Source organism: Thalassophryne amazonica, chromosome 9, assembly GCF_902500255.1.
Source record: "Thalassophryne amazonica chromosome 9, fThaAma1.1, whole genome shotgun sequence".
Lineage (NCBI taxonomy): Eukaryota > Metazoa > Chordata > Actinopteri > Batrachoidiformes > Batrachoididae > Thalassophryne > Thalassophryne amazonica.
In genome coordinates, this window is record NC_047111.1 from 59,643,771 (window position 1) to 59,671,452 (window position 27,682).

Below are 27,682 nucleotides of genomic sequence, written 5' to 3' on the forward strand. Positions count from 1 at the left end.
TCAAATCCATATGGTTTTTGAAAAAAATAATAAGGTCGGATACTTTTCTAATAGAGCTCGTACAGTTCATAAAGGACAAATCTGCTACCTCCTGCACGCGGTTCGGTCTGACAGTCAGTCTCAGCAAAACTGAAGCTATGTACCAAGCAACACCATTGCAGCACTCAGGTACTACATCCCCTGCCTCCCCACCCCCCCTCCCGCCTTCAAGATCAAGCATGTTGATAAGTTCTGTTACTTGGGCGGCACAGTCTGCAGCAAGGGATACCTAGATGCAGAAACAGAACAGCACATTGCCACATCAAGCCAAGCTTTTGGCAGACTCATCAACAGACTAATCACAAGGACATTAAGCTGACCATCAAAATCGCCACCTACACAGCCATTCGCCCTATTGAGATATCCCATAATCCCAGAGTCGCTGTAGTCAAAACAACATAGAGAATCCACATGACGACAATTACAAATGAATATTATACTACTAAAATGTAATTTTTATGCCTTTCATCACGTTAATAAGAGACTGCTGCATTAGACAATGAAAATTTGCTACAACAAATATTCCAAATAATCCGTGTCTGCTACTTTTAACCTACGAGGAATTTAATAAACGCAAATCGAATTTCAGATATTTTATATATATTACTATGGAGAAAACAGCACAAACAGCATTGTAAAGGACAATAAGCAGGACATTAAAGAGCAAACTTCACTTTCCCCCAGAACTACATGAACAGGAAACGTTCACGGCTCACAGCAATTCCCGTTAAAAATAACGGAGGAACAACCTGAGATTTTCGCATGTTTACATGAAACAAACACAATAACAATGTCTATAAACCCAGAGAACATATTCACGACAGTTTTAAGCACAATATAAAAAGAGTTTTATGTTGTGATGTTAATGCTGTTGTCCATGTGCAATGGTTAAAGTGCAGCCTGATCACACCGTCTCAATGCAGTTCTCAATGTTAATGACATCTCGCAGAGCGGCAAGCTCTCCGAAGTTTTACGAGATTTTGTGGGATTTGAAATGTCAATAGAGTGAATTGTCCAGACTGACCCTACCCTCTGCTGCAAATCCCAGAGAACTTACCGTCACCACATCCAGCTGCTGGAGGAGTTTCAGCAAAGATGCCTAAGGAAAGTCATGAATATAAAATGACAAGACAAGGTTTCCAACCAAGTGGTCCTGGTGAGATGTTGACTGCCCAATATTGACAGCGTGATAGTCATGCACCAGCTGCGCTGGGCAAAGACTCCAGGACACCCAAGATACTCCAAAACGGTCAGCTGAAAGAGGGCCAACTTAAACCTGGCAGGCCGTGCAAACAGCTCAAAGACAACTTAAAGGCAAATCTAAAAGCCTGGGACATTGACACTGCTACCTGTGAAATCGGTCTCTGTTCTCATATGAGGACTCATAACCATTGCCTACTCATAACTGTTGCCTACTGATCTGTCAACTTCACCTCTCACCTAATGCATGCTGGGATTGCCTCGTACCCCCAAATTTTCAACAGGATAAGTGGCAGAAGATACATGGTGGATACTGACTTCTAACCATGGCAACACCACTCATGGAAAAATGGGGATAATTTCAAAAGAAGAAGCAGGAAAGATTTATAAATTATTTTTAAAAGTTGGGAATTGCAATGAGACAAAAACCAGGCTGTGACTTTCTGAGCAGGTTTAACTTCAAATGTCAGACATTCATTCATTCTTATTCTTCCTTTGGCTACTCTCATTAGAGGCCACCACAGAAGATCACTCATTTCCGTCTCATCCTGAGTCAGAATTCTTTCTTTTATGGCCCTTGCAATGTCATCACACAAACAAACTGACATGGAATATCATAATATATCACAATATGGTGTCACCAGATTTTTTCCTACAGTCAGGTAGATGTATCTCACAACTGAGCAGTGTGAGAGGTTCATTGTCTTGCTCTTTCATTTCCATATGTAGAGGTACGAGGGGCGGTTAAACCCAGAAAATGTAGGGAGTGGTTCTCCATCTTTGCATTCTGAGAAACCAACATTTCTCAACATTGCACCCTGGGAGTCAAAACTTCACACGTTCTCAGCAAATGTTGGTCGATCTCCTCTCGTAACCAAGGATCAAACTCACTGGTGAGTGATTAAAGAACATCTGCTCTGCTCGCACTGACACATAATCACCCTGAGTGACCTGGGCCACGTTTACCTAAAGTATTGCAAACTTAAAATGATCTAACTGTCAATGCGCATCTTTAGTTTAAAATAATTTTCACCTTATGTTGCTTTTGGGAAACACAGACCAGATTGAATGATTCATCTGGAAAAGCTGGTGTCATATCCATAGTGCTTTTGTGGTGTTCTAAATAGAGCTAAACACATTCTTTTTAATCAAAACTGCAGTGTGATACCAGAGTTAGGTTTAGCAGGAGTTGACAGGATTAGACTGCAGGATTAGAGTGGATGGGTAATATGGGATGGGGGGGCGCAAAAACTAGATCACCTATCAGACACAAATGTAGACGCTGAGCAGCTATAATAACAAAGTGAAACATGGAAAACACATAATGCAATTACAAGAGTGCAGAGACTATGCAGACATCTGAGCTACTAGGACACAGAGACAAGACTTCTGAAGACAGTCTTGTGAAATTGCACCATCTGGCTTTTTGTTTTCTTCTTTTGTGATATGTTTCTAAGGATACACTAAAAAATTGAGTGCAATCCACACTAACATTTTGTTACCTTTCCACAGTACAAATCAGACAGGTTGCGTACTCATCCCAGAGGATGACCCGCTGGGAAAAAAGAACAACGTATCTTCTTTCTGACACTGTGCCCTCTGATATCAGCCTGATTATTTTGCTGCTGAGAGAATTGTTCATTTTAGGAGGTACTGACAGGTAAACCTTAAAGTAGACCTGCACTGAAATAAATGTGGTCAGATCTCAGAAAGAAATAGCTGATATACAAGGCCTGTCCAAAAAGTAACAGACCTTTTTATTTTATGCAAAAAATATATGGATTTGATTCATATGTTTTTACGTCAGCCAAGCTTGAACCTTCGTGCGCATGCCTGAGTTTTTTAACGCCTGTCAGTTGCGTCATTCGCCTGTGGGCAGTCTTTGAGTGAGCACTGGTCCACCCCTCTCGTCGTTTTTTCATTGTGAGGATTTCCTTGGGCTTTGTTCCATCAGACTTTTTTCAGAAACTGTTAGAGACAGGCAGCTGGAAACCATTCGGAAAATTCACATGGCTTTCGGTGAAAATTTTATGGGCTTCACAGAGATTAAGGAGTGTTACTACCGCTTTAAGGATGGCCCACAATGGCGCACGGCGCGCCACACTCCGAGCCGCGATCGACAGGCAGAAACCACCAGATCATTTCTAAACGGATGGCTGTGTGGATCCGGGACCGTCGTGTGCAATTTCTCTGGTTATCACAAGAGCTGGACATCAGCCATTTTCCGGCAGATTTCACTTTTAACAAGAGATTCACGCGTCATGACGGAGCCGCTGATGGAGCGAGACAAAGAACGCCTCCGTTTTGGAGTGTCAGAGGACAAGTTGGGACTGCCTTACCAGTCGAGTGAGTATAAGAGAAATTGTGGAGAGCTGTGCAGAGCCAGTGCACATGTGCCAAAACTTTTAATTTCTTGAATGACTACTTAAGGCTTGCTCCAAAAGACAGTTGAAGCCCATGTTCAAATCTAAGGGCCCCTTCACACATAACACTTAAGACGCAGAAACCGGAAGAAAATCCACAAACCAATCACGAAATGGGGAACCACGAAACATTCCACCTGCTGTCATGAGGGACGCACACTCGCACAGGCATGCACGACACACTGGTGACAGTTTCGTGCACACTCATGCGCATACAAAAACACAGTGCGAGCAGCTGGAACGTGTGGAACCACATCGCGCAGATGCTGTGGAAAAAATACAAAATAAAAACCAGCTGGTACGTGTGGAACCACATCGCGCCACTGATGTGGAGAAAAAGACAAATAAAAAATACATGCCACCCGTGGGATTCGAACCTGCAACTTATAAAAGCTCTGATTAACAGAATGAAACTTTACCACTGCACTACCATCGCTGTCATATAACATGAGCATAAAATACCTAAAATCAACAAGGAGATAAACATATTTAAAAAGAAGAAATTAGACGAGACGATGAAGATGAAGAAGTCTTTAATTACAGTGAAAAAAAGCACCGCAATAACTGACAAAATGTGGGGGCGTCCTGTGGAGTGATTTTTTTTGCATGGCACGATATTGCGCTGACCGCCGCGTCAGTGCACCGCAATGGTCAGCTGAAGCAATACGTGTTTTAATTTATTTCCACACAAGGACAGCATGCCGATGTCCGTGCTTCACGCTGTAGTTATGTGACTTAATATCCTACAAGCCAATACAGGTGTTCCTGAGCTGTGACTTGCATGCACAGATATCTGACCAGCTGTCACCAGACCTCGCAGCTCACATTTCATTTCATTTATTTTCATTTATATAGTGCCAAATCATAACAAGGTTGCCTCAAGGTGCTTCACACAAGTAATGTTTAACCTTACCAACCCCCAGAGCAACAGTGGTAAGGAAAAACTTCCTCTGAGGAAGAAACCTCAAGCAGACCAGACTCAAAGGGGTGACCCTCTGCTTGGGCCATGCTACAGACATAAATTACCAATTCACAAAACGAACATACAGGAAATGTTGCCGGTGCACAGGATGGTTTCCGGAACAGATACCACACCCATCTCTGGATGGAGCCGCACCTCAAACAGAGAGAAAAGAAAAAAGCAGAATCAAGCATCAGAAAGACAACAAATACAGTATAAATGGTAAATGGACTGCATTTATATAGCGCTTTTCCATCTGCATCAGATGCTCAAAGCGATTTACAAATAATACCTCACATTCACCCCAATGTCAGGGTGCTGCCATACAAGGTGCTCACTACACACTGGGAGCAATAGGGGATTAAAGACCTTGCCAAAGGGCCCTTAGTGATTTCCCGGTAAGGCTGGGATTTGAACCGAGGATCCTCTGGTCTCAAGCCCAACGCCTTAATCACTAGACCATCACCTTCCCAGTATAATTTGTCAGCATTAAACAACAAGAAAAACAGAAGAAATACTAAGGTAATCGCCGGCCAGTAGCCCTAAGCTTCACAAAAAGACCCAGAATTTAGATAAAGTTGAGGCCGCGGCACGCTCCGTTTCCTAATAAAATGAATTAAAAGACTAAAAAGCATAGAAACATACTATGCCAGTATGCTAGCCATATGAAAGGGAAAATAAGTGCGTTTTAAGACTGGACCTGACTTCCACAGAACAAGGGCACGATGAGAGAACGCTCTTACAGAACAAAAGGCTCACTCTGTTGCTTTGTTCTGTAATTTTCAATCAATCAATCAATCAAATAAATCAATCAAATAAATGTTGGTTGACTGATTGATTGATTGTAATTTTAATTTAATGTATGTATTATTATGTGTTAGTCCTGCATCTGTCTGATGTTGGTGGTTTTAATTTGACACCTTGTGTGCACGCTCACGTCCAGCTGACAGTCTGCGGTCAGCTGACAGGCGCTGTATACCCACAGCAAAGCATATGGGCGAAGTGACTGGACTCTGACAACTCGACAACACACTCCACACGCCATTCGTCTGTGTGTGTGGGGGGGGTCGGCACAGTTACACCCATGTGTGTTGCTAGGTGATGCCACACTCGTGTTGCATTTTGCCACTTTTCACAGACAGCTCGAAAGTGATTGTGTGCTCACTATTTTCATGCTAACAGTGCAAATGGCACCACATTTTCTAAGTGCCTGGCAAGCGGTGTTAGATGTTCGTGTGTGACACCTGGAATTTGGCCGACACCTGCCAAGAGAGGGATCAAATGAGCACGCGCAGGGCATTCGCTGTCTTTGGGCCGCTTGTGTGAGCAAATGTTGTGCCAACAGATATACGAGGCGTTTGAGGCAGCTCCGATTTTTCGTGAGTGGCATGCAATTCCTCCTTTGTGCGGTAGTCGGCTTCAATCATGTTATGTGTGAAGCACTAAGACTTTACAGCAGAAGTAAATAAGTTTACATCTTTTTACAAAAAGGGGTTTGGTCTCTATATCTACAACCCCTGGCAAAAATTATGGAATCACCGGCCTCGGAGGATGTTCATTCAGTTGTTTAATTTTGTAGAAAAAAAGCAGATCACAGACATGACACAAAACTAAAGTCATTTCAAATGGCAACTTTCTGGCTTTAAGAAACACTATAAGAAATCAGGAAAAAAAATTGTGGCAGTCAGTAACGGTTACTTTTTTAGACCAAGCAGAGGGAAAAAGCGGGCGGCTCTGTTCTCCATACTTTCTTCTCCTGTGTTCTTTGCTTTTGTTTACCACATTAGTTGCACAGCAGAGAAAGCAGCCACTGAAACTTTGCTGTTCTGATTGGTCTGATGCTGTTTCCTCACTGTTTGTGTACATCCCCGAGTGGCTGTAACTGAGTCCCTCCCGTCATTCTGAATCAGACTGCATTTGATTAACATCCTGAGCTATTGTTTGAGCACTGCATTAAGCATAAATGCGTAAAAATCAGGTGTTTCACTTTATATCGGACTTTTACCTTTTTTTTTATATTTCTGGCACACTTTCACATCATGTAAAATTGCCACTAATCATTTTGTGGTCCATCCATCTGGTCATGAAAACAGGCTGCTGAGATTAATTATGATGGACTTAATCACAGACGGTGCAGGATTTCTGCTCAGTTGACTGCTTTGATCCAGATAGATGTTTTTAACTGAATCTTAATCTGAGGTGGGACCACAGTCACAAAGATTACATCAGTAACACATGATGCTGTCATGGTTTAAAATCCTGCAGGGCAGTAAGGTCCCCCTGCTCAAGCCAGCACATGTCCAGGCCCATTTGAAGTTCACCAGTGACCATCTGGATGATCCAGAGGAGGCATGGGAGAAGGTCATGTGGTCAGATGAGACCAAAATAGAGCTTTTTGGAATCAACTCCACTTACCATGTTTAGAGGATGAGAACAACCCCAAGAAAACCGTCCCAACCGTGAAGCATGGGGGTGAAAACATCATGCTCTGGGGGTGCTCTTCTGCAAAGGGGACAGGACGACTGCACCGTATTGAAGGGAGGATGGATGGGGTCATGTATTGCGAGATTTTGGCAAACAACCTCCTTCCCCCAGTAAGAGCATTGAAGATGGGTCATGGCTGGGTCTTCCAGCATGACAATGATCCCAAACACACAGCCAGGGCAACTAAGGAGGGGCTCTGTAAGAAGCATTTCAAGGTCCTGGAGTGGCCTGGCCAGTCTCCAGACCTGAACTCAATAGAAAATCTTTGGAGGGAGCTGAAACTCCAAACCTGAAAGATTTGGAGAAGATCTGTATGGAGGAGTGGACCAAAATCCCTGCTGCAGTGTGTGCAAACCTGGTGAAAAACTACAGGAAACATCTGACCTCTGTAATGGCAGACAAATGTTTCTGTACCAATTGTTAAGCTCTGTTTTTCTAAGGGGTCAAATACTTATTTTATGCAATAAAATGCAAATTAATTATTTAAAAATCATACAATGTGATTTACTGGATTGTTTTTTTTTTAGATTCTGTCTCTCACAGTTGAAGTGTACCTACGATAAAAATTACAGACCTCTCCATTCTTTGTAGGTGGGAAAACCTGCAAAACTGACAGGAGGGTCAAATACTTATTTTTCCCACTGTAGCTACAGTGATAGTGCCATGATTATGCAAGACATATGCATACCATAGTTTTTAATATCCTCACCCAAGCCAAACACTATTAGAACCACTGGCCAGATTCCAAAAATATTTATTTATCAGTCATTCAAATTCAGATAAGCTAGCCAGTTAACCTGAGCTAGCTTGGTAACTTTATGATAGGTGCGTATATCTGACCATTCATCCCTCTGAGATCATGTAGGTCTTGCCCACACTACACCTTTTTATCCATTTATTGGTTTGCCAGGAGTTAGATGGAGTGAGGCACTCTAAGGATTGTACGATATAAAGCTGCCCTATTTAAATTTCAAAAGAACTACTGCAGAAAATCTATGGGTGACATCACGGATAATCTGTCCAGACATTTTATACAATCCCTGGCAAAAATTATGGAATCACCGGCCTCGGAGGATGTTCATTCAGTTGTTTAATTTTGTAGAAAAAAAACAGATCACAGACATGACACAAAACTAAAGTCATTTCAAATGGCAACTTTCTGGCTTTAAGAAACACTATAAGAAATCAGGAAAAAAAATTGTGGCAGTCAGTAATGGTTACTTTTTTAGACCAAGCAGAGGGAAAAAATATGGAATCACTCAATTCTGAGGAATAAATTATGGAATCACCCTGTAAATTTTCATCCTCAAAACTAACACCTGCATCAAATCAGATCTGCTCGTTAGTCTGCATCTAAAAAGGAGTGATCACACCTTGGAGAGCTGTTGCACCAAGTGGACTGACATGAATCATGGCTCCAACACGAGAGATGTCAATTGAAACAAAGGACAGGATTATCAAACTCTTAAAAGAGGGTAAATCATCATGCAATGTTGCAAAAGATGTTGGTTGTTCACAGTCAGCTGTGTCTAAACTCTGGACCAAATACAAACAACATGGGAAGGTTGTTAAAGGCAAACATACTGGTAGACCAAGGAAGACATCAAAGCGTCAAGACAGAAAACTTAAAGCAATATGTCTCAAAAATCGAAAATGCACAACAAAACAAATGAGGAACGAATGGGAGGAAACTGGAGTCAACGTCTGTGACCGAACTGTAAGAAACCGCCTAAAGGAAATGGGATTTGCATACAGAAAAGCTAAACGAAAGCCATCATTAACACCTAAGCAGAAAAAAACAAGGTTACAATGGGCTAAGGAAAAGCAATCGTGGAATAGAGCGCTTCGCTCTCAGACTGCAGGCTTACTTGTAGTTCCTAGGGTTTGTAAGAGTAGAATGGGAGGCAGAGCCTTCAGCTTTCAGGCTCCTCTCCTGTGGAACCAGCTCCCAATTCAGATCAGGGAGACAGACACCCTCTCTACTTTTAAGATTAGGCTTAAAACTTTCCTTTTTGCTAAAGCTTATAGTTAGGGCTGGATCAGGTGACCCTGAACCATCCCTTAGTTATGCTGCTATAGACGTAGACTGCTGGGGGGTTCCCATGATGCACTGTTTCTTTCTCTTTTTGCTCTGTATGCACCACTCTGCATTTAATCATTAGTGATCGATCTCTGCTCCCCTCCACAGCATGTCTTTTTCCTGGTTCTCTCCCTCAGCCCCAACCAGTCCCAGCAGAGGACTGCCCCTCCCTGAGCCTGGTTCTGCTGGAGGTTTCTTCCTGTTAAAAGGGAGTTTTCCTTCCCACTGTAGCCAAGTGCTTGCTCACAGGGGGTCATTTTGACCGTTGGGGTTTTACATAATTATTGTATGGCCTTGCCTTATTGTAGCGCCTTGGGGCAACTGTTTGTTGTGATTTGGCGCTATATAAAAATTGATTGATTGATTGATTGATTGACTGTGGATGACTGGATGAAAGTCATATTCAGTGATGAATCTCGAATCTGCATTGGGCAAGGTGATGATGCTGGAACTTTTGTTTGGTGCCGTTCCAATGAGATTTATAAAGATGACTGCCTGAAGAGAACATGTAAATTTCCACAGTCATTGATGATATGGGGCTGTATGTCAGGTAAAGGCACTGGGGAGATGGCTGTCATTACATCATCAATAAATGCACAAGTTTATGTTGATATTTTGGACACTTTTCTTATCCCATCAATTGAAAGGATGTTTGGGGATGATGAAATCATTTTTCAAGATGATAATGCATCTTGCCATAGAGCAAAAACTGTGAAAACATTCCTTGCAAAAAGACACATAGGGTCAATGTCATGGCCTGCAAATTGTCCGGATCTTAATCCAATTGAAAATCTTTGGTGGAAGTTGAAGAAAATGGTCCATGACAAGGCTCCAACCTGCAAAGCTGATCTGGCAACAGCAATCAGAGAAAGTTGGTGTTGTGTGGGCCGCTGAAGAGGAGGTACTGCTGGCCCACCACCACAAGATGGCGCCCTGCTTGAAGTGCGGGCTTCATGCACGAGAGGGCGTCGGAGCGACCAGGAGTGACAGCTGTCACTCATCATCCGTACCAGCTGTCACTCATCCACTACTCATCACCACCACCATAAAGGCCGGACTGCAACTCCACCTCCCCGCCGAGAAATCAACTACCAATCAGGTAATTTTCTCTGCTGACTAAAATTCGAATATTAATCTGATCTCTTTTTGCAGCCGTTTTCCTGGGACGGATACCCTGTCTGCGGAGTTGGCGTTTGGTGTGGACTGCGACGGCTTCGCCTCACACCTCACCCAGATAAGTGGTTATCTCAGGAGCTGCACGAGTGTGTGATTGGAGGTGGAGGTTCTCCCTCCTTTACTAAATACAGACTGTGGGATTACTGAGTGTGCGACCTCACACTCATCTGGACTGTCTCTGTTCTCTGCCAGCAGTACCGGGTCTGACTGCTGAAGACAGCGGCCACCTGGGGCGCAGGGCTTGGCAGCTCCGGTGTTCTTCAGCTCCGTTGGCGGTGGAAGCTGTGTGGATCCGGCTTTTCTCTCGCCAGGCGTCTTCTATCGTCGAGCCTGCCCACACGTCACCTGGTGTATGATTGACAGTCACTGTATTGTTATTGTCTGTACATCGTTGTGTGATTCACAACATTAAATTGTTACTTTTTGGCTTATCCATTGTCCGTTCATTAACGCCCCCTGTTGTGGGTCCGTGTCACGACACTTTCACAACAGTTGGAGCCAGATTGATGAAGAGTACTGTTTGTCACTCATTAAGTCCATGCCTCAGAGACTGCAAGCTGTTATAAAAGCCAGAGGTGGTGCAAGAAAATACTAGTGATGTGTTGGAGTGTTCTTTTGTTTTTCATGATTCCATAATTTTTTCCTCTGAATTGAGTGATTCCATATTTTTTTCCCTCTGCTTGGTCTAAAAAAGTAACCGTTACTGACTGCCACAATTTTTTTTCCTGATTTCTTATAGTGTTTCTTAAAGCCAGAAAGTTGCCATTTGAAATGACTTTAGTTTTGTGTCATGTCTGTGATCTGCTTTTTTTTCTACAAAATTAAACAACTGAATGAACATCCTCCGAGGCCGGTGATTCCATAATTTTTGCCAGGGGTTGTACATATAGTGTATGGGTTTATCATTTTTGTCTGATCAAATGTAGTCTGAGGCTCTCACAGCAGCACTTAGTGCAAAAACATCCAACCAAGAGAAAACTCAAAGTAACCACAGTGGTGTCTATTGGGGAAGTTTGCATAACTCTGCCTGGTTTGGAACGGGCCACACACACACACACACACACACACACACACACACACACACACACACACACACACACACACACACACACACACACACACACACACACACACACACACACACACACACACAGAGAGAGATTAAGATTCAGTTAAAAACATCTATCTGGATCAAAGCAGTCAACTGAGCAGAAATCCTGCACCGTCTGTGATTAAGTCCATCATAATTAACCTCAGCAGCCTGTTTTGATTACCAGATGGATGGACCACAAAATGATTAGTGGCAATTTTACATGATGTGAAAGTGTGCCAGAAATATAAAAAAAAGGTAAAAGTCCCATACAAAGTGAAACACCTGATTTTTACGCATTTATGCTTAATGCAGTGCTCAAACAATAGCTCAGGATGTTAATCAAATGCAGTCGGATTCAGAATGACGGGAGGGACTCAGTTACAGCCACTCGGGGATGTACACAAACAGTGAGGAAACAGCATCAGACCAATCAGAACAGCAAGGTTTCAGTGGCTGCTTTCTCAGGGAAGAGCTCAAGATCAGCCTTTTATCCATACAGAAAGCGTGTGACACCACTTTTGCTGTCTACTCGTTAGCTGTGCAACTAATGTGGTAAACAAAAGCAAAGAACACAGGAGAAGAAAGTATGGAGGAGAACAGAGCCGCCCGCTCAACATGCTGTAACCAAGGGAAGAAGCTACTTGTTGCTGTAGCAATTCAAGTGTGTATCCTCGTTGCTGTGGTGATTCACACACGCCTCTCCTTGCCTCCAGCATGACGCTGGGACCTCGGAAAGTAAGAGTTTCCGAGACCAAAATAAGGCACAGCGTGGGTGAGTGATTATGATATTACGTGGGGTGAGCACAACATTAAGACGACAAACAGGAATCACTGCCCACATGCCTGATTTAAACACAAAGACGCACAAAGATCCACAGGCGCAACCAAGTCAAAAACATCAGGGGCCTCATGTACAAAGGCTGCTTACTCACAAAAACACGGCATTCGTCCGTCTCAACGCTAATATTCAGATGTATCAAAAGTGAAATAACTATGGAAATGTGCGGTGCGCCACACTAAAATCCTGGCTGGAGTACGCACGTTCTTACAGCGATTGTTCCACCGCCGACATGAAGAGGTGATGCTGGGAAACCGTAAATAATGTGAAAACATGAAGTCATCAGAGTGATGTGCACACCACAGACACACTGATGATCAATTAACACACCCACATGTTTGCAATTATATGGGTGGATATAAAAGAATGCGCAAAGTGATGAGGAAAATGACACTAACAATGGCTGTGTTATCGTGGTTAGACGACCTTGCAAATGGTGCAATCCGACATGAGTGAGTATTCAGGAAATGCAAGGATGTACTTGCAAATGATGATAATTGGCTCATAAGCCGATTCCAATTACCAAGGCCACTGTGACTGGACTCATGCGCAGAACTGCAGCCGGCCCAGAGTGCAATACGGTGAGGAGCCGGGGGTTGTCTGTGCCCACACAGGTGCTGACCAGCCGGGGTTTTTGGCAACAGGGGCATTCCAACGGGAGCTCACCAATCGGTCAGGAGTGTGCCAGTCAACCTTGAGCAGAGCCATGAAATGCTATCATACGAATGTCATCCAGGTATAATAATAATAGTAGTGTGGCATTCAGTCAGTGAGTTCGTTAATTTTGTGGAACAAACAGGTGTGAATCAGGTGTCCCCTATTTAAAGATGAAGCCAGCACCTGTTGAACATGCTTTTCTCTTTGAAAGCCTGAGGAAAATGGGACGTTCAAGACATTGTTCAGAAGAACAGTGTAGTTTGATTAAAAAGTTGATTGGAGAGGGGAAAACTTATACACAGGTGCAAAAAATTATAGGCTGTTCAACTACAATGATCTCCAATGCTTTAAAATGGACAAAAAAAACAGAGATGTGTGGAAGAAAAAGGAAAACAACGATCAAAATTGATAGAAGAATAACCAGAATGGCAAAAGCTCACCCATTGATCAGCTCCAGGATGATCAAAGACAGTCTGAAGTTACTTGTAAGTGCTGTGACAGTTAGAAGACGCCTGTGTGAAGCTAATTTATTTGCAAGAATCCCCAGCAAAGTCCCTCTGTTAAATTAAAGACATGTGCATAAGAGGTTACAATTTGCCAAAGAACACATCAACTGGCCTAAAGAGAAATGGAGGAATATTTTGTGGACTGATGAGAGTAAAATTGTTCTTTTTGGGTCCAAGGGCCGCAGACAGTTTGTGAGATGACCCCCATACTCTGAATTCAAGCCACAGTTCACAGTGAAGACAGTGAAGCATGGTGGTGCAAGCATCATGATATGGGCATGTTTCTCCTACTATGGTGTTGGGTCTATATATCGCATACCAGGTATCATGGATCAGTTTGGATATGTCAAAATACTTGAAGAGGTCATGTTGCCTTATGCTGAAGAGGACATGCCCTTGAAATGGGTGTTTCAACAAGACAATGACCCCAAGCACACTAATAAACGAGCAAAATCTTGGTTCCAAACCAACAAAATTAATGCCTCGCAGATGTGAAGAAATCATGAAAAACTGTGGTTATACAACTAAATACTAGTTTAGTGATTCACAGGATTGCTAAAAAAGCAGTTTGAACATAATAGTTTTGAGTTTGTAGCATCAACAACAGATGCTACTATTATTGTGAACACCCCCTTTTCTACTTTTTTTACTAATAGATTTCATAGCCTTAAGAGTGTGCATTATGTCAGGAAAGATGACTTTAAGCTTGCTTTCAGCTTGTTTTCATCTTGGAATATAATACGTGCCATGGGATTAATATACATGCTGTTGGATTAAACTGCACAGTGTTTGGTACCTTACAGAATTAAGTGAGGTCATACCGGACTTTTCCATTACAAATGGGGAGGCCCACGGAATGAACTCAGTGGTGAAGACGATGGAATATGTCTAAGAATGATTCTAACATGACAAGTATGATCAAATGGAGTATAAATGCGTTAAAAATTAAGAGTTGATTAGAAAAAGTATGTTACAAATAAGTGAAATGAATGATTATATGAGTTGTTTTTCATAAAGAGTGCAGAGTCAGAGGAAAAGAAGAAGTGAAGAAGGTGTCGCAAGCAGGGCAAGAAAAGCTGATGTTAAACAACTGATCAAATGATTAAGATGTTGGTAAAATATGAAATGAATAATAAGGAATGAAAATGTTTGTATATGATCATATGAATTGTTTTTATGTGAAAGAGAGTTGTAATGAAATGACTGAATATGATTGATGTGATTCTAAAGAAATGATTTAAAGAATGAATTCTCAGAAAAGCTGAAGTGTTAACAGAAAAGAGGAACTTGAGCAATAAGTTACTGGTAAGCAGCTGCAGAAATTTCCAGTACGCGGAAGGAGAAGGGAGGAGGTTTTGAGTCAACAGCGTCCCCATGGTAACCAAGATCATCTGAAGACAACAAGAGTCAAGCACATATATAAACTGTGAAACACCAGAAAACGGGGTTATTCTTCCAGGGAGAGGTGCTGTTGTCACTTCTCCCCTGCTACGAGGAAATCACAAGACTTGACCATCTTGTGAGCAGCAATTGGAATCGTGGAGTGAGAGGATTGGAGCCATAAAGATCGTTTGAGAGAGTTTTCAACTCCCACTCAGGCCGTCCAGTCACGGAGTAGCAGAACATTGGAGAATAATCACTGGCCTTAAGTCTGAGTGGGGAATGTTCAACGATTTCTCTCTCAAGGAACATCACAGCATACCAGAATGGATTAGATCAACTTTTGGTTGATTGAAGAAGGAATAAACTCTTATGTGGATTAACTTCCTGAAGGATTACAACATCACACAAGGATCGTGGTCAGCTAACGACTAACAGCTGATGAAGAGGAAATCGAGTTCATCGAGCTGGGGACTTTAACCTCAAAAACCTCCTTCCCTCACTCCTAGAAAAAATTGTTAAGAAGTCAATCCAGTCCCAGTCAAAGTAAGATCAGACAGAATTATTGAATTAAAAACAAAAATCTCTGCCGATCATTATTCTAATTATATTTGAATTACTGTTGTGAAATTATCATCATATAACCTATTTTGATTATGTTGTCGGCACTTGCAAAACCTGCAATAAATTTCCAAGCATGCAGTTAAAGTGTTAAGGCTCGGACATTGGATTATTGATGCTTCTTAAGGTGTAAAAGTTAAAGTTTATTGGGTGTACAACATCAAAAAGGCTCTAAAAGGTTAGTCTGGTTCTTTAATGAAAATAACACATCCTGGGGACTCGCTGTACGAGTCACTAAATTCAAAATCTAGCAACATTCCAAGAGCCCTGATCCATAAGAGGAGAGCTGCCGTTAACAGGCGTGGCCGGTTCGTATCCTTTTTCCAGAGGAGGCTATTCGACCGGGGTGCGAGATCAGCTTCAGCGGGGTGGACGTCCGGATGGAGGCAGTGAGCAGCTAGACGAATCTCCTCGCCACCAGCTTGAACAGCCTTTGTGCAGCCCTGCCGGGTAATACCCGTGGAGACACGAAGGTCGGACCCCAGAGACGGAGAGCTGGTTTTGTACACAAACACACTCATCGGAGGGTGAGCGTGTGCCGTGTATCTAAAAAAGCGGGATCTGACAATATCATGAATGCTTGGTCTTGTTGGATTTGTGAGAATCTACTGAATCTACTGGTACCTTGTTTCCCATGTAACAATAAGAAATATACTCAAAACCTGGATTAATCTTTTTAGTCACATAGCACTACTATTATTCTGAACACTATATATATATATATATATATAGAGAGAGAGAGAGAGAGAGAGAGAGAGAGAGAGAGAGAGAGCCAGATGCATAATGGTCATAAAGCAGATGCCAGTGTCACCCAAAAAATACTCAGGAATCTATTAGAAGGCAGACGCTCTGCTGAATACATACTCAAAGAATGCCACTGATCACCAAAGTGTGGCACAGACGAGCCAAAGAGGACACACAAGACTCCATGGTCACCGGTGGTCGCATGGAGGAGGTACAGAGGAAGTAAAGAGGATGCACGGTGAAGGCATAGGAGACCAACATAGTCGGTCTTTACAGTGCTGAAAAAATGCACAAGGGACTTTGGAGTGCCTACACAGAAACGTGTTTTGCATCCCTAGCAATTTTTTGGGATGCACAAGGAACTGTCAAAGGACACCGTCTTATATAAGGAACCCTTTGTTGTGTGTTGGGGGGGTTTGGCTGGACAAGGTTGGGTTGTTTTGTGTTTATTTTCCTTCCCAGGTGATTTGGGGCTGTTCTCTGAGGAAAATGTGCTGCAGAAGAGTCTCTCTCCTCTGTTACGATGATTGGCTGCACCTGTTGCATTTTCGTGTGGCTCTCTATCAGGACAATCCACGACACCTGTGATGTTCACGTGCAGATCTGAGGACTTCCAGCTGGTACCAATGTAGTGATGAAGAACTACATTTAAACCAGCAGTAAGTTGGATAAGATTGCCTGAGAATACGACCTTGTGACGACCGTGTGGGGACGCTGAGGGCCGTTTCAGAGTCTGACATCGCGCCTGTGAAGGAGGACGAGGGTGAGAGGCAAACGTTGTCAGCACACGACAGAGGTGAATATTCTGAAAAGTTTATCCGTGAATGTAAATTGGCGTTTATACGCAGCTATAAGTAATTATTGGTGGAAATTGTTTGGCGTGCTCCTCACGGCAGTGGCGTGCGGATTAATGATCCTCCACTAGCTGTGAGCAGCAGCCTCTTTGAACTAAGTTTTGAAACCAGACCTAAACGTGTAGCTGATAAGTTTGCCTCTAAACAATATTTCGTAGTAATAAGTGTTGAATAATCTCATCTCTGTTCCTCCTTCGCAGAGTACAGTCTGGGAAAGTCACCTGGGGGGGGTGTTGGCGGAACTCCTGAGTCCTGAACGTTCGGACTCCGACTGACGCTGAGAGAGCGCGTCGCCTTTTCACCTCAACAGAACTCTAATTATTTAGTATTTCATGTATAGCACAAAGGGAGAAAATAAATGTGTTTTCTTTTTGGAACTGCTTCTGATTATTTCATGCTGGGTTCAGTCAGATACTGGACCGCTCCTCAATCCGCGTCTTATCCATAACAGAATTCTCCGGCCTAACCAATATGGACCCAGCGGCAGAAGCAGTTCCATTTCAGGAGAAAGTCCAGAAGCACCTGGAGATGAAAACAAATGCCGTGGTCCGACAGGGGCGACGAAGCGCAGCTGATTATTCTGTGGATTTTTGAATCTTTTCCACTCAGTCTGGTTGGAATGCTGCTGCTTTGAGGGGGGTGTTTGTAGACGGGTTGAATGACTCCCTGAAAGACGAGCTAGCCGTCCGTGACGAACTGAAGGATTTACGTGAGTTAATATCCTTGGTTATTCGTCTAGACGATCGGATTAAGGAGCGTTGACGAGAGAGAGAGCGAGTGTCCGAGCGGGGTGTTTTGTCTCGGGGTTTTCCCCGACACAAGTCCGGACTGCCTCGTCTTCGTTCCTCTGAGACTCCTCCGACGGGACCTCTAGCTCCTCTAGTGGACGAGCCAATGCAACTTGGAAGGGTCAGAACAGCCATATTGCCCCGGTGAAACGAGCGTCAGGAGACAGCATCATAACATGGCTCCAGGTGTTTTATGGACATTTTTGTGGGATATAAATGGGAGTTTTTGTAAAACAGGTTTTGTGTATAGCACTTGAGGTAGTTCTGGTGGGGTGAACAGGCTGGCTGGTCGGAGTTCGTTTGGACTCAGGTAAGCGTGTGTTTTTTTTATTGTTTATAGTTATTTAATTTTTGTTAGCAGAATGGGTCGTTTTATTTTGTTGGTTTTTATTTCCCTGTCCCCTAACCCCAGCCTCACACACTTCTGGCCATTCGTCTTTGGTGTTGTGGGGTGGTGCAGGTTGGTTGCTGGGCATTCCCATGAGGACCTCTACACCTGGGGGGGTCCAGGGCTCTTTTCTTAGATTTAGTTGTTTCCCGGTTCCTCTCCAGCCTCAGCGTGCCTCTGACCATTCGCCATTGGCATTGCTGAGGTGTCGGGCAGTGGGGATATACTCCAGTCGGAGCGGTGGGGCCGATCAGTGCCGTACGCCTTTTCCGCTGCCCACCCCTCCCGGTAGGCTGGAGTATAGTCGGGGGGTCGACACCGGCCGTCTTGCCGGTTTTCCCCTGCCCTTGGGGGTGGAGCTGGGTTGCGTTTTTCCTATTGGCTTCTCCGGCTTAGTAGTCCTGTGCCGATTGCCACAACGTGTTTCCCGACGGACCTGGAGGGTCTTTCGGGGTGCTGGGGAGGTCAATGGGGCTTTCTGTAGTTTTTGTTTGCTCCTGGGGTGGTTTTTGGAAATCCCTGGGGGTTTGGGGTTTTTGTTTCCTCCTGTTTCCCCCCCGGGGTTTGATGGGACGGTCCTCTGGGGGGGAGGTTGACTGTGGGGCCGACCGGCCGTGGTGGGCTGGGGTGGGGTTCCTGGGTTGTGGGGGTGTCTCCTGGGGTTTGATGGGACGGTCCTCTGGAGGACGTTAAGGCTCCCGTGTACGCCTGGGGATTCCTGGATGGCTCCTGCTGTGGTCGTTGCTCCTGGGGTTGACGATGAGGTCCCCTGGGGGAAGTCGGGCTCCACATGTTAGGGGAGGGCGTTGTTTGTTTTTTCCTTTGACCTGTGTTCTAGTGTGTTGGGGGGTTTTTGTTGGGGTTTTTGGGTTTGTGTGTTTTTTGTTCCTCCCCAGGGTTTGATGGTACGGTCCTCTGGGGGGGGTGTTGGGTTGGGTATTGTGTTTTTCTTTTGTGTTTACCCCGGTGTGCTTCCCTGGGGTATGTTTGTGGTACTCTCTGGGGGGGATGCTGGGGGCCTTTTTTTGTGTGTTTTGTGTGTTGGGTTTGTTTCGGGATGTTTTTTTTGTTTTGATGCCGGCCAGCCTTTCTACTGCATTTCCCGGCTCTGCTGCCTGCTGTGATCTCTGTCCGCCTCCTGCTTTGGCCTTTGAGGTGTGGGGTTGTTTTTGGGTCTGGTTTGTGCGGTCGCCGGGAGGCTTCCCGTTGACGGGGGGGGTACTGTTGTGTGTTGGGGGGGTTTGGCTGGACAAGGTTGGGTTGTTTTGTGTTTATTTTCCTTCCCAGGTGATTTGGGGCTGTTCTCTGAGGAAAATGTGCTGCAGAAGAGTCTCTCTCCTCTGTTACGATGATTGGCTGCACCTGTTGCATTCTCGTACGGCTCTCTATCAGGACAATCCACGACACCTGTGATGTTCACATGCAGATCTGAGGACTTCCAGCTGGTACCAATGTAGTGATGAAGAACTACATTTAAACCAGCAGTGAGTTGGATAAGATTGCGGAGAATACGACCTTGTGACGACTGTGTGGGGACGCTGAGGGCCGTTTCAGAGTCTGACATCGCGCCTGTGAAGGAGGACGAGGGTGAGAGGCAAACGTTGTCAGCACACGACAGAGGTGAATATTCTGAAAAGTTTATCCGTGAATGTAAATTGGCGTTTATACGCAGCTATAAGTAATTATTGGTGGAAATTGTTTGGCGTGCTCCTCACGGCAGTGGCGTGCGGATTAATGATCCTCCACTAGCTGTGAGCAGCAGCCTCTTTGAACTAAGTTTTGAAACCAGACCTAAACGTGTAGCTGATAAGTTTGCCTCTAAACAATATTTCGTAGTAATAAGTGTTGAATAATCTCATCTCTGTTCCTCCTTCGCAGAGTACATTCTGGGAAAGTCACCTGGGGGGGGGGTTGGCAGAACTCCTGAATCCTGAACGTTCGGACTCCGACTGTTGAGACGCTGAGAGAGCGCGCCGCCTTTTCACCTCACCAGAACTCTAATTATTTAGTATTTCATGTATAGCACAAAGGGAGAAAATAAATGTGTTTTCTTTTTGGAACTGCTTCTGATTATTTCATGCTGGGTTCAGTCAGATACTGGACCGCTCCTCAATCCGCGTCTTATCCATAACACCCTTAACCAAACCAAAAACAGAATAACACCTTTTCTAACTTGTTACCAAGAGTGTCCATGTGTGCTTATGGGTGGAAGAAATGAAGACTGGCATCATGAATATAGATGAAGTTACACTGTTATGCTGATTATAAACTTTTTCTGACCGTGTCACATCAGGGTTAACAAGCTAGCCCATGTTGATATCACTGTCTAACTTTCGCAGAGCTTCAGTGATGTCTGCATATACAAAGATATTGAATGTGTCACATCTGAGTCCATATGTTTAGCTGCACAAAGGTACATGGCTCCACTGTACGGAGAAAGGCACTCAGAAGCATGCATGAACATGCAGCTTAGTTAGATATTTGGGTTTTCCACATGATCTGATCAAAATTATTTTTGAGAACACTGTTACGGGGTATTGGATGGCTTGTAGTCTCAAATCTTATGATTGCATGGTGTCAAAAACTCAGTCATGTCACATTAAATGTTAGCTTGATATCTATCCAAATACCAAAGTAATTATATGAGGGCACCCTTTAAATAGTTTTAATGTTGGGCATGAAAATATGAAAATTATCCAGCAAGTGTAGGAAAGTTTTTGAGAAGATTATAAACGTATTATTAATTGCTGTAATAATAATAATAATAATAATAATAATAATAATAATAATAATAATAATAATAATAATTTATTAATACCGTTTTTAAAATCTGGAATGCCGTCTGATGTTCTTGTGTAGCTTGTACTATGAAGGGAGCATGTTTGGAAATCACTGAGTCATCAGCATATAAATTTACCTTTGCTTTAATGTTTTAAAATTATTTAAGAAAACTGAAAGCAAAATAGGTCCAAAAATGGAACCCTGGGGAACACCATTAGTGATTTCAAACACATTGAGTGTAATTTACAAAATAATTTTGGAAACATTTTGCAGCCTTAGAACCCTGTTTAGATTTAGTAGTGTGAGTGTGCATTGTTACCATGAAAACATATACAAAGGCCACAAGCTGGGTTTGAACCATCAACCTTCTGTTAAAGACAAAACAGTGCTGTCATAATCACATTGTAACTTGTGTCACACCTCAACCATACTTCACTTGTTTATTGTGTAAGACTGACAGGTTTACTAAAGATCAGAGACACAGAAGCATCATTATCTCGGCTGAACAGTCCATCACTCTTAATCTAACATCCCAGTATTCTTCATAAAGTCTTGAATTTATAATTCTAAATTTAGAACTGTGGATGTTAAAATTTCATTTGGGTAAAGCAAGAAACAAAATGAAACAGTGGTTACATTGTCTGTGGCGTCTTACATTTAGAATTATGTGTAGCAAACACATCAGTTAAACACAACAACAACAGCATTTCAGTAAGTTATTAAAGTGACCTTTAAATAGTCAAATGCCCTGCTGGCCACCTGTTAGCTAACGAGTCCGTTAAGACCAGAGCTGGTGATACCTGGAGATGTTCCGGTGCACGTAAGAGCTCTCTGGCTGTTCTCTTTCACACTTGTTCTCTCTAAGAGGCTTAATTAGACTTAAAGGTGTGCCATAATTAAAAAGCATCTCTACTGAATGCTACAGAATGTTATCAGTGTTATTTTCCTCAGTGAAGCGATGAAGCAAAGGTAAAATGGGGACGGCTACAAACTTTAACCGGATGAGCCAGTAAACAAGAGTATTTTCAAATTCCAATAAGGCAGGAGTTCTGTAATATGTAGATCTTTCCTCTAACAGCACACTGCCACTCTGAATCTCTCACACCTTTCCATAAATCCCTCTGTGTCTTTTTCAGTAGTGGGAGGAAGCTGGAACACTCAAAATATCCACACAAATAAGGAGAAAAACACAAACTGCACCAAAGAGCTGGAGGTTGGATTTGATCAGAGGTCGTGCCAGTGCACGTTCATATCAACCCCATCATCTAAAAACATGTTGAACACCAATTTAGATAACTGATATGCCACTGATATGGGTTTACGTTGTGTTTTCCAACAAAGTTACACCACCTTAGCACAGCTCCTTGACTATAAATTAGAAAATGTCCACGCAGCCATTCCATTACTCTATCAGTTTTCCAATAGAATTTGTACAAAATTTACAAAGTGGTTGTAAACTTCTTGCTATGCACAAAGAGGTTTATGCTGGTTCACAGCAAAGGTACGCCATTTGTGCTGCTACACTGTGCAATATATGGACTTTTTAATACCTGTGTACAGCTGTGATTGATTACACAAATAAGGTGAGTTATCCATATGCCCCTCTGTTAACCATCAATTTGGTAAGAGAATTTCAACTGCTCAAAGGGTTATATGCTGATTTTAGGGCAGACTTACAGCACTACATGAGACATCATTTTGAAGCACTATGATTTGCATCTACGGATATTATAAAAGCCAAATGGCCTCTGTGTGCATGCGAGGGTATGGCTTCGATCACGGCGAAACCAGGGAGACCTGACATTTGCAGTTTGGTATGCTTATGTATTTTGGGTCAAGGATGAACACTGCTAAAATGGAAAGCTGATAGGACAAATATTTTTTGAGGAATAAGCAATTTTAGTTAACCAGTAAACAATGGACATTGTGCTCCAGTACAACATGGGAGTTCAGAGTTTTAAGGTTTTAAATGTTGTTATTGTGGCTCGTGTTAAATAGTGTTGTTAGTGTGATTGATTTATTGTGTTTGAAGTTCAATTGGTCAGTTTAGTTAAGTGCTATGTTGCTGTTACCATGAGTGACTTAAGTGTCATGTTGGTACCATGACTGAAATGTGTAGTGCTTTTAATGTCTTCCACCACCGTCTCTATTTGTCAAATTAAAAGCACCTGCTTACAGCAGATTGCACAAAAGACAAAAAGCTGTGCGTGCGTGCATACGTGCAATTTTGATCACACACAAACTGCGGAGAGCTGACATTTGCCGTTTGATATGCTTATGTATTTTGGGTCAAGGATGAATGGCGCCAAAACTGAACGTTGATAGGACAAGTTGGGACATGCCTATCTCGGCTTTCAGTGCTTACCAGTCGAGTGAGTATAAGAGAAATTGTGGAGAGCTGGGCTTGTCCTCTGGCACTCAGAAACGGAGGTGTTCCTTTGTCTCGCTTCATCAGCAAATCGGTCGTGATGCGCGAAGCCTCCGCACGGCTTTCCATGACAAAATCTCTTGTTAAAAGTGAAATCTGCCGGAAAATGGCTGATGTCCAGCTCTTGTGATAACCAGAGAAATTGCACATGATAGTCCCGGCTCCACACAGCCATCCCTTTAGAAATGATGTGGTGGTTTCTGCCTCTCAATGGCGGCTCGGAGCGCGGCGCGCCGTGCGCCATTGTGGGCTGTCCTTAAAGCTGTAGTAACACTCCTTATTCTCTGTGAAGCCCATAAAATTTTCACCGAAAGCCAGATACATTTTTCGAATGGTTTCCAGCTGCCTGTCTCTAACAGTTTCTGAAAACATTCTGATGGAAAAAAAGCCCAAATCATTCCGACATTTCCTCGCAATGAAACAACGACAAGAGGGGTGGACCAGTGCTCACTCAAAGCCTGCCCACAGGCGAATGATGCAACCGACAGGCGTGGAAAAACTCACGCATGCACACGAAGGTTCAAGCTTGGCTGACGTAAAAACATATGAATCAAATCCATATAGTTTTTGAAAAAATAATAAGGTACAATACTTTTCTAACAGACCTCGTATATTAAAAGCTTGAGTGTGTGTGTGATTTTATTTAGTAAGTTTAACGTAAGTGCATAATGTAATTGTAATTACATTAATAAAAATACATGGATGACACAAGAAAGTAAAAACATATTTCTACTGTGGTCCATTTAAAAATCAAATGACAAAATAGAAGTAATAATAATAATAACAATAATAGTATGTATATGATAAGAACATGAACAATTTATAAATACATTAAGACAGGAAATTAACATTAAAATATTATGTAATTAACAGGAAATAAAATGGCTGAGTTCTTAAAAAAACTGTTGAGGTCAAAGGTCTAAGGTGCTAAAAGCATTGTGGACTCACCCGTTCTCTCCAGGTGCTTTGGCTTCCTCCCACATCCAAAGACATGCATGTTAGGTGGATTGGATACTTTAACTTGTCTGTAGGTGTGTGTGTGGGTGTGAATGTGTTTGTTTGTCTATATGTGGCCCTGTGACAGACTGGCGTCCTGTCCAGGGTGAACACACCACCTCACGCCCTATTACTGCTGGGGTAGGCTCCAGCTCCCCCCGCGACCCTTAATTGGAGTAATTGGTTGAAAAGGAGTGAGTGTGAGAATTAAAAATATTTGGTGTAATTTATGGTCTCCCTTTTCAGCTGCTAACCTTTCTAAGGGCCCCTTCACACATAGTGCAAATTTGGTCAAACAGCACATTAAGTACGCATGAAGCAGGAATTGTACGCAAACCGTGTAATTTCGTAGCTGCTTCCAACACCTCGTACACCTGTTGCTACAACTATCTGCGCACACCAGCGGCTGAAAGACAGAGTGTGTGCTGTGTGAGCCCATCGAACCCTCTCGTGGCAGGTGTCGGCCAAATTCCAGACCTCTCATTTGGCACTTAGAAAATGTGTGGCTGTTCGCACTCTTGGCACGACAACAGACAGCAGACAATCACTGTCGTACTCTCAGTGAAATTTGTCTAAGTTCCCCACGAGTGTGACTTTGCAAACACACACACTGACATGTGGGTATGTGCGCTCCACTGACAGGAGGCGTGGCTTCCCACAGAAGCAGCTGTGGGGATCTGTGGATTTGGACATCCCAGCTGGACAACACCTACTGTGTTTGGACAGACATGGACTAACAACTGTCCACTGTGACATGCGTGTGTCTGATTGCTGTACTTATGTGGACATAAATAAAAACATATATCGCTGTGGTAACAAGCTGCAGAAAGCAAGCGAGCGCATGCACGGAGCGGACATTGACAGCCTGCGAGGTTGAAACAGACCGTCAGATCAGAACATGCAGCGGCCGATTCGACCATCTCGTCACCCATGTGAGCTCTGTTCCGCATGCTCTGCGGTGCGCCATCCAAAAGACATGCGTTGGGCAGAACATGTGCGTGGGATGACTGGATGCACCAGACCAGATGTGGACATGATCAGAGCACACTGCTTATCATTCAGATAATTTCATGACTGTGTGTCTGTGACCATGGGTCATCATCAGAGGAACAGACGGCTCATATTTGTATTGCTCGCTTGATAAATGTGGTGTTTTTATATGGTGTGTGATTTTAATTTTTTTTTGTAATACTTCTATGTCTTTCCTGATATGAGGCAGATTTTCTGAGCTTTAAAGGACAGCTCAGTGGTAAAGTTTCTGACTGGCAATCAGAGCTTTTGGAAGGTGCGGGTTCAAGTCCTGTGGTGGGATGTTTTTTGTTTTTTTTCCACATAAGCATGCGATGCGGTTCCACAGGTACCAGCTGGTTTTTATTTTTTATTTATTCCACATAATCGGCGCAATGTGGTGCACCTCACACTGTGTTCCTGCACAAAAGACACCATCGTGTGCATGAACTCTTGCACCGGGATCATGCACGCCTGCCTGTCAGCACGACGTTTCATGATGCGCTAATTCAAACTATTTCACACTCTTTCGCCATGTTCAGCCAAACTTTGCATTATGTGTGAAGGGGCCCTTACCATTGCTGGTGACTGAATATTTTATTAATGTTTTAATAATAATAACAGTAACAATAAAAGATTTTAGCATTAATGAATTAAACTGTGAGAAAAATCTGGGATTTTGTGCTGGTCAAAGAGTCTGAATCCACAACATCAAAGTGATAAAGAAGGATCAACACAAAGGCTGAGGCTCACCTGCACAGGTCACAGAGCCAATAAGACGTCATTAAGATGTCAACCTCATCAAAGCACAGCTGATGATGTCATGTTACTGTGTGTTTGGACAGGGCCTCCATACATGACTTATGGGACACGGTAATGACGTGATGGATGACTCATCCACAGCAGCTCCAACATTTCAGCACATTAGTCTTTTTGTCCCCTGCGAACTTACTCTCCGTGATCTTCTGCAAACCCAGAACATCCTCCGGTGAGATCACCTCGCTGGCGAGCAGTTCCTCCTCTGTGGTCACCGGGACTCCCACGTCGGTCGCGTTGCAGCCTTTCTTCACTTTCATCCTGGCGGTTTGGTCTCCTCCGGTTCGGTCGCTGCTGTCGGTGCCTCCGGTGTTTCCGCTTGGATTATTACCGACAGCCTTCTTAGCGCTTGATGGGTCTTGGCTGTTGCCTCTGCTGGTACAAGAATAGCTCATTCTCCTCTTCCTGCTCCCGCTCCTCCTCCTCCCTCCGCTCCAAAGCAGGGCTTCCAAGATACAAAACAGTTACCTTCCTCCTTCCCTCCCTCCCTCGCTGAAGGATGCACGCTGTCTGTTAATTTAAATCCGCTGCTGCTCCTTCTTCTTCTTCTTTCAGCCTGCAGTCTCAGTCTGTCTCCGCGGCTCCGATCGACTGACGGCGCTGTGCGCGGACAGCGGGCTCTTTTCTGCGCAGCTGCGCCTCTTTGGCGCTATTCACCAGTGCCAAGAGAAGACGTGTCGGAATAATGTACGAGGGGCTGAAATTGAAAAGAGGCAGCAGATGGTTCGTTGACAAACGTCGGGGGGGGGGGGGGGGGGGGGGGGGGGGGATTAGCAGTTGTCTCAGCGGCTTCCCCAAGCAGCGCCTTGTGCGGCTGACACACAGCGGCTCTGCGCAAACTCTGCGCCACAACCGCTAAATGCGTTTTTACGCACACCAATTATATTCCAAACATAACATTTTATTAAAACAATAAAACATCCATCCAAAGTTAAAATAATACTTAAAAAATAAAATGCAATTGATACAATAGCCCATACAACTAGAAGTGGGTGATACCGGGAATTTTGCTATTGATCCGATACCAAGTAAATACAGGCCCAGTATCGCCGATATCAAAATCGATACGATACTTTTTTATACTTAAGCTTCATAGATCCAAAGGATCCAAAAGACCAAGGATAGAATTTTGCCAAACAGTGTACGTGACAACAAAATACTTTATTATCACAATTAACATTTTTGTTGAAAAAAACATCACTCAACACAACTTAAAACAAAATCTCCTGAGGTAGAGGGCTGACAAACCACAAGGGTGCACTGCTCCGTGTTGTGTGACACAGCGCAGCTCTGCTCTTACAGACAGAGTAGACGTAGAGTAGTAGTAGATGAGAGTAGTAGATGAATCTACGTGTACAGCAGTCTGCGTGCAGGAGAGAAAAAAAGCTTGAGTATCGATCTTTTTACACAAGAATCGTTCA

The 27,682-nt window shown here is 43.5% G+C and overlaps 1 protein-coding gene across 2 annotated transcripts in view; it reads right to left on the reverse strand.

Annotated features, from left to right (window-relative positions):
- Positions 1 to 26,829, reverse strand: part of LOC117517205 (protein unc-119 homolog A-like) — a 71,534-nt gene extending 44,705 nt beyond the window's left edge. The window contains exons 1-2 of one of the 2 annotated variants that reach the window (XM_034178145.1): positions 26,730 to 26,829; positions 26,398 to 26,636 (exon numbers count right to left, since the gene is read on the reverse strand). In XM_034178145.1, the coding sequence (XP_034034036.1) occupies positions 26,398 to 26,521 (124 nt within the window). In that variant the 5' untranslated portion in view covers positions 26,522 to 26,636; positions 26,730 to 26,829. Of the gene's footprint in view, positions 1 to 26,397; positions 26,705 to 26,729 lie in introns of those variants that run through there. The other variant, XM_034178144.1, reaches the window with a different exon arrangement.
- Positions 26,830 to 27,682: the final 853 nt, after the last annotated feature.